Source organism: Citrus clementina, unplaced genomic scaffold, assembly GCF_000493195.1.
Source record: "Citrus clementina cultivar Clemenules unplaced genomic scaffold, Citrus_clementina_v1.0 scaffold_5, whole genome shotgun sequence".
In the NCBI taxonomy this organism is placed as follows: domain Eukaryota; kingdom Viridiplantae; phylum Streptophyta; class Magnoliopsida; order Sapindales; family Rutaceae; genus Citrus; species Citrus x clementina.
The window spans coordinates 41405327-41413462 of NW_006262201.1; the positions used below are offsets into that span (position 1 = coordinate 41405327).

General features: G+C 35.3%; 1 protein-coding gene across 1 annotated transcript; it reads right to left on the minus strand.

The window, feature by feature from the left end:
• Positions 1–2353: 2353 nt before the first annotated feature.
• On the minus strand, positions 2354–5185 carry LOC18041706 (jacalin-related lectin 3). The gene is made up of 7 exons (XM_006435009.2): positions 5069–5185; positions 4759–4971; positions 3988–4518; positions 3667–3894; positions 3182–3550; positions 2889–3107; positions 2354–2801 (listed from the first exon to the last, which is right to left on the minus strand). Exons 1-7 carry the CDS (start codon positions 5069–5071, stop codon positions 2505–2507), a joined length of 1860 nt encoding a protein of 619 aa, XP_006435072.1. The 5' UTR covers positions 5072–5185; the 3' UTR covers positions 2354–2504.
• Between the last annotated feature and the right edge of the window lie 2951 nt (positions 5186–8136).

Genomic DNA, 8136 nt, shown 5'->3' on the forward strand with positions numbered 1-8136 from the left:
GATTTACTCTGGCTTTTCTTCTCATCGTTACCTGCCAGCCCTACACACAAAATGCACACAAAGGTTCTGTCACGCACCTATATGTAGGCTGGCTGTCTAGCGACATTAATATTGAATTATATACCGTGAATGAATCAATGCTTAAAAAGCACCAAGTTCTTTCTGAAATTGTGGGTGGGTGTTGTAATTAATTGGTCAAATTTACTGTTATGCTGTAAAAGAACGGAGGTTCGAACGCTGTTTATATTTAACATGAAAAGAGAATCGTGAATCAAAGTTGGTTGGAGTGAATGATTCGGCACTCTCATTCCTGATTCCTCAAGAGAGGTCAGGAATTCAAGCCCCACTCTCGTATGGAGTCACCACTTTAGCCAACACTTTATCCTTTACGGGCCGACCCAGTGCAAGCGGAAATTATTCTGAGTTGTGATAAGAACTTAAAGGTGCTTTTCACAGTTGGGGTCAATCAAGACCACCTCGTGTTTCAGCAAAAAAAAAATGAAAAGAGAATCTGGGAGCAGTAGTGGATTCTTTTTTTAAAAAAAAAATCAAAAGATTTTAGCCCCCCCACTTTGGAAGATTACAGAAACCCTAGGCAATTAACAACGCATGGGGCCGTTGAGTACGTAGTCAAATTGTTTTATTGTTTCTTCTGCTGCGTTTTTAGATACAAATCTGAGTGACAGTTTTGCTTTTTAAAAATTTTTTAACACGTCCGTCCAAGCCTCAACCTCAAATAATTAAAACGTGATGGATCAGTTTCGAACGTGCCATGTTTCTCCATGCAAATAGTACGCCGGCCACGGGAATAAAATCTAATGCAAAATCTTGGTTCAAATGATGGGTCCCTAAGCACTAATTAATGGCTAGCTATAGCTTGATCCCTTCTAATTAATATAACCATAAACGCCATGAAATCTTGCACCTAACTCTAATTATTCAGCTGATCAGACGTCTATATCATCACATGGTAATATGGTTTTGATGTTTGTTCTCTATTGCAATTTGGGCAATATTTTGCTAACCCAATTCGCAAGAGTAGAGATAAGCCGACGTATCCGAATATTTGAGGCAACTTGCTATGCTATCACGGCTAATCACACAATAATGGAACTATATTTGCTAATTAGAAGAGCTTTAAAAAAGATGCCACTTGTCCATAAAGCTAAAAGGTTCCCGATCATCTACGGCAATTGAATAGAGAAGTATCATATACAGTATCTCTGGTATCAATATTTTCATCTTCAAAATGGGTTCCACGTATTAATTTTAACCAGCTGGTGTGTTGGATTAATCAAATATATTTGGGAGTTGTAAGATGCATAAAACCTAAGCTACCGATTTAATTATTGATTTGAAATCATGTTGTGGCACATGTTTTCCCGGCTTTACATGGACAGCCAATAACGAGCTTAATGTTCTCGCTTCTTGATCTTATCAAACCCTTCAATGTCAAGAGCTGTAGCACACAAAGCAATTTTTGAGGGTCCCTAAAAGATTTTCGGCACTATATGCTCATGTTGCACTGGATCTCTGGATATAGTGACATGGGAGACTATAAATGAAATATTGGGAACCTAGTATTAATCACTAATTCAACTTGTTTTGCGCCAAGATTTTCTATTTATTTTGCAACCAAATATGTCCTCATCATGACAACTCTAACGAATACGTTTCTATTCTTTTTATTTTTCTTTTTTCATTTTGGGCTTGAAGACAATGCTCATTTTCTGTTTTGGCTGTTGAATGAAGCTTTCTTTGAAAAGAAAGAAACAAATGTATTTGACATTAAATATACATAATAAAATTACCTATATTGCGTCTACATTACTACATAGATGCTGTATCTTTGTAATCCCACACTGGTTACACATTGCTTAGTAATAATAATATCCCAAAACTTGATCAAGTGATTTTCAAGTAAGTTTATTTAGTTAACTACTAATTACTCCTAGGGAGGTAAGAGAATAAAAATATTAATTGTGATAAGAGAAGGTAATTGACAACAAGTCAGTTGAGATAAGATACTCACCCCTTTACCGTGCTTTGAACTCATTCAGGTATTTTTATGGAGAACATCATATATAGTACATCGTATGTTTTTCATTAAGAAAAGAACCTTCCATCCATATATCTTTAAGATTTTATTGGATTTTCCATCGAAAAGGGAAAGCCTAGAATTCATTTGTGCCTTTCAATGGGCCGAAATTCCTAAACGGGCACATGGTTTCAAGAATCAAGAGGTTACTGACTAAATAGAATACGAAAATACAATAGAGTATTTGTAACCAAAAAAAAAAAGATGATTATTTTTACAACTTCAAAATTTCAAATTCACCATTAGAAAAAAAATGAGATTGATGGATGGATAGCCCACAAAGGGCATGAGATCAAGACACGTTATTGTAGTGAATACAACATCTCAAACATAGAGGCTTATTGTCCATGACTCATGAATATTGTTGACGCACAATCTTGATTATTCGGTACAATTCCGATCCAATTTACTTCAAAAAATTGAAGCGAGATGGTCTTGCGGTTCTTACATTTCCAAGCCAGTGTTGCATATGGACTCCAATGGCATCCAAGTAGAAGCTGCTCCTGCCATGGAACCCAACAACCTTTCCTTCTGTTGTAGTTGAGGTGAAAAATGTTCCAACTTCCTCACCAAATGGACCATACTTGCCTCTACTTGTGTAGAATGTCAGAGACCTTATAACTTTGGGCCTCTCATCTTTGCTTATGGGCCCATAATACCCAGATATGCATGTCAGCACTTCATGCGGGTACTCCAATTTTATCTGCAGAATTCATCACATATTAACATAATCAATCGAAGTAAACTAACTATTTTTGAAATTTGATTAAGATGTTAATCTAATCATTACCCGGTGCGTGTAGGTTCCTCCATTTCCTCCATGTTTTACAGACCAAATGAATTGCCCATTTCGGTCATATTCAATTTGAATTGAGTGTACAGCTTCTGCCCTTGTCACAAATATTTGCTTAATCCCAGAAAACACTCCATCATCCCATGCCCTGCCTCCATCTCCACCCCAGGGACCAGGTCCGCATGGAGCTGGTTCTTTGATCACCCCGCATGCAACCTGAGGCAACTAACAATTAGTTACGGAACTTAATTAACCAGCAGATTTAACTTGTAATTAACAAGATTATATACCTCTTCAGGTACTCCTTGCTTTGCAACTAGTAGTTTGTTAGACCACTGGGGATTATCAATCTCAGCTATAGGTGTGTCAGCTCTGACAATTGCGTTGGAAACAGGATGCGTAGCAGGTGTTACCATCCCCACCTTTACATAGACACCGATGGCATCCAGGAAAAGACCATCCCTCCCATGGAATCCAACGATTTTTCCTTCTCCTATTTTGTTGGAAAATGATTGTCCTTGTTCCTCCCCGAATGGCCCGTGCTTCCCTTTGGTAGTATGAAAAGTAAGAGACCTGATGATATTTGGTCCCATGTACATCAAAGGACCATATGTTCCTGTTATCTGCGTTAGTATTTCGTACGGATAATCAAAGATTACCTGCCAAATAGCGCCAAAAAGAAGCAAAAATTTTGTGAATATTTAATCTTGTTATATTTTAAACAAGCTGTTTGTAACTCTTATGAAAGGTGTAACTTATATTGGTTATACAATACCCTGTCATGTCTGAATCCTCCAGTGCCTCCATGTTTGCTTCCCCATACAGCCTTTCCATCTTGATCATAACAAACTTTCATAGATACAATTCCAACATTTCTGGACAAATTTATTTGCCTAATGCCTGTATAGGTTCCATCATTGAACATGGATCCACCGGTGCCACCCCAGGGTCCATAGGTTATTGCACCGTCAACTTTAGGGGGCACCTTTCCACCACCACGCTTCTGAAATAAAACAAGAAACAATGATAGAAAACCAAATTGATATATCTTTGCGCAACGAACAAAAAAATAAAGTTAACGCAATACATATTTCACCTTATCCTTTTCATCATCACTGGAGTCATCAGAACTAGAACTAGAACTAGAACTTTTCTTTTGCTTAGAAACCTCGACTGGCAGGGTCTTGCGAAAGGAATCCTTTTGCTTAGAGACTACGCTTGGCAGGGAATTGCCAAAAGAATCCTTTTGCCTCACGGCCAGAACAATATCATAGTTTTCGCCCACACTCCCTTGTACCAGCGAGTAGCCAGTTTTTTCATTTTGAGTGGTATAATAGTTTTGCGTCTGAAGCATGGCCTTGGTGTTGGAGGAGACTTTTTTCACTACAGACTTCAAATAAATGCCAATTGCATCCAAATACCAACCGCACCTGCCATGGAAACCAACAATCTTGCCTCCCGTCATGGGGAAAGAAAAATATGTTCCTTGTTCAACACCGAATGGTCCATATGTTTTTCTGTTGCTTTGAAATGTCAGTGATCTCACAAATACCGATCCTCGATCATTTGTGGCACCATAGTGTCCATGGACTGAAGTTAGGAACTCGTCTGGGTAATCAAGCTTAACCTGTAAATGGTCAAAATAGCAGTTGCAAAAATCATTAAGGGATGAGATTTGACAAAGTTAAATGGACATTACCTGAAGACAATTCATGTACAGGTTTCAGAATGTAACAATAACCTTTGACAAAATTCAACAATTTTACGCGCATTTATTCTTGCTTATGCTTCAGAAAACGAGCATATATATATATATATATGCATGATATGAAAAGTTAACTAGATGCTTGGGTGGGTGTGGACTAACCTGGTCGAACTTGGTGCCCCCATTTCCTCCATGCTTTTCAGACCAACAGGAGCCACCTTTGTTATCGTACTCAATCTGGATGGAGTCGATGCCGGCTCCATGAGCTATCACCAGCTGCCTCACTGTCGTGTGAACTCCATCGTCCCAACGAGTACCGTTCTGACCTCCCCATGGTCCAACCGCTATTGGTTTTTTGTCGCTATCCTCGAAACTCTGCGACAACATGTATCATCCAATTAATGTATGTAACGTTTATCAATAAGCCATATAGCTGAAATCATATCAAAATCACATAATATAAGGTTATTACCATCTTTCAATATTGAACAAAGACTAAGCAAAGCCCAGAAGAACAAGCTTGAGGAATCTGTTGAATGCTGCTGTGAATTCTCGGGAAGAATAACATGCATTTATCGAAGCAAAAAAGAATGTTTACTTATGATTATTTTTTATTTATTTATATTTATATTTTTTGAAATGAAATATAGATTCAGAATTGTGCAGAAGAAGCTAATTCTGTTCTGTTTACCACTACCAAAGGCAACAAATCAAAGGGCATAGAATCAGATCCCAGATAATCATCTAAAAGAGCTTTATATCTTGCCAGAGAAGTTGTACGCATTTCAACAATTAGAGATCCTTTATTCGCTTTTCTAGTACTATAAATTCTTCATGGTGTGTTATTATGAAAATATGAATAAATTATCTAACAAAAATCTTCTTTATACTAGATTTCAAGATTTTTATACGCCCTGAATTCATATGTCATTTGATATGGGTGTCACGTGTTGCTCCGGTCCCTGGAGAATACAAGGCTATAATTTCAGTAACAAAATGAAAGTACGTAGCAGTAAGCATCCGACATCTGCACAAGTAACGTCAACAGAAGCTTTTTCCCGCAAATCATAAACGCGTTCATGGCACTACAGAAACTCCTGGAGTAAAAAGACAGTGAATTCTGAATTGTTGCTTATTTCCTCCGAAGAAAAGATTTTTCACTTTTTATAACTTTTATGGTTGGCATATTAGATATGCGGTCTTAATAGAATCTTCCAAAAATGGATGTCTCTATTGGAATATTGATGGTTGTCGAAGCCAACAAAAATAAATTCTTACTCTAAATAAATTGTGTGTAGTGATTGAGCAGGGTTGTGTCCACAGAGATCGGTAATTTTTAAATCATTTTAAAACACAAAACATAAAATGAGAGTTTTGTTGACAATAATAAAAATCAAATTAAAATAACAAGAATGCAAATTAAAGTTGTAATTCAAATTGGAGAAAGTTCTGGTTGAAGGAATTAACTCAGCTTGATTCGACTACTGATCATTGATTCAAATATAGATTTTTATTACTCATGAATAGACCGGTTATAGCTACTGAGACCCTCTAATAGCCAATCTCTCCTTAACTAGTCGGTAACCAAGGTACGACCGTTGGTTATTTCCCTAATCAATAGACAACCCTAGATACGATCATATGATTTAATCAATTGACAGCCTGAAAAACCAGAGAGACCCAAATCCTAATCAACACATATGATGATTCATTTAAATTAAATTGTTTATTCTCACAACACAACTCTCTGCTATGTTATTTGTCACAAACATTAAATTCTTCATATGATGAATCCTTTAATTGACAATAGATTAAGTTGATAATTAAATAGTAGCCAATTACCTAATTAACAAACATAATCATGAAAATAATTCAGAGAATAAACAAATACCCAAAAAGTAATAAAACAATTAAGGCACAAGAAATATCTCACAGTAGTGATGAATCAAAGCTTCATTATCCTTCAACCAGAAAAATAAGTTTAGTTCTTCATAGAGAGAAGAGAAAAATTAGATCTATGGTTTCTTTCTTTTCTCCAAAATCCCCCTCTTTCACAATAAATTCCTCCCTTAAATACATTCTCTCTCTCTCCTCTTTTAGAGTTCTATTTAAAATAAAATACTAAATATTAAATTCGTAATTAAAAAAATAGCCAAAATTACAAAACACGTTAAACTAAAAACTGCAGATTCGCAGTTGACAGCACGCGCCCACTTTCATAAGATAGAATAAGAACATTCAACCACCAAGAAGATCCATTCAAAATTCAAGTGCAACAAGATTTAATAACCCTCTCAATAACTTCACTCCATGCACTCAAAGTGTTTAGGGTGTCATTTATCCACTCAAATCAAATCAAAGAATGCTATTACCATAAGCTTGCTCATATATCACATATCAATCCACAAAACATGAATAAAATGCAAAAATTTAAGGGTCTTAAAAGGGTTATAATGGGGTTAAATAGGTGAAATGAAAAATAAAGGTCTACGAAAGAAAAAGAGATCAAAACGAGAAGAATGAACTCATTGAATGAACTTATGATATCAAAATGCTTATTTTTACTCAAGTCACCAAGAATGTAAACATATTTTTTTTATTTTTTCTTTTTCTTTTTTTTTCTTGTTTTGTTTTTGTTTTTTTTTTGTTTTGTTTTTTAATCAAACAAAAGAAACGAACCTTGCACAATTTAATTCAAGCATAATGCTTGTTGATCTAATTGAGAAACTTTAATACAAGGTAGAAAAAGCAACAAAAGATATCCACACAATGAGTCCAAAAATCTCCTTAAATTGAGGCTCAAAAAGAAGAAAAATGGTTAAGTACACGGAGAGAATTAGATGGGTAATGGTTAAGGCTCAAACAAATGTAGTAAATAAAGGTCTTCGAGTAGAGAAAAAGGAAAATGCGAGAATAGAAAAATGGTAAATGGTTTGCCCTCATCATTTTAATGCATAAAATCCCGTAATATGGCTTCAACATGCATAACAAAGCAAGTTCTAGAATAAACAAACTAGTATTGATATTCACATAACAAAAATAATTAGAGTAAAGTGGTTGCTCATAGGCTCAAATCATCACAAAGTTGGTAAATTTGCCATCAAATCATGTACACTCTTCAAATGAATCAACCATCAATAGTGGTGTAGAATGAAAAGAAGGTATGAGTGAGATATAAAAGAAAAGGTAAAAAAAATAATAAGCGAAAAAGATGTATGTAGTAAAAAAAATTGAAAGATAAAATGTGAGTGATGAAATAATATGATAGAAAAAAAATATATATATATATATATATGTAAATAATTTGAGATAGATGGGAAAAGAGTAGTGAGAGAGAAAGGAAAAGAAAACTAATAATATATAAAGCATACTAACTCCAAAATCATTTAAGGATGAGTAGAGTGAAAATACTACTTCCAGACATCAATAATGCAAAAATCCCTCCACCACACCCAAGAACTTACATTGTCCCCAATGTAAGATAATCAAAGCTCACATAAAAATTAAAGTGTAAGGATAAAAGATTAAAGGCAAAAACTT

Coding starts and splice junctions, on each gene's coding strand:
- LOC18041706 (XM_006435009.2), bottom strand. Junction 3,895..3,987: donor GTGATGATGAAAAGGATAAG/GTGAAATATGTA, acceptor GTTTTATTTCAG/AAGCGTGGTGGTGGAAAGGT. Junction 2,802..2,888: donor GAGGAACCTACACGCACCGG/GTAATGATTAGA, acceptor TGAATTCTGCAG/ATAAAATTGGAGTACCCGCA.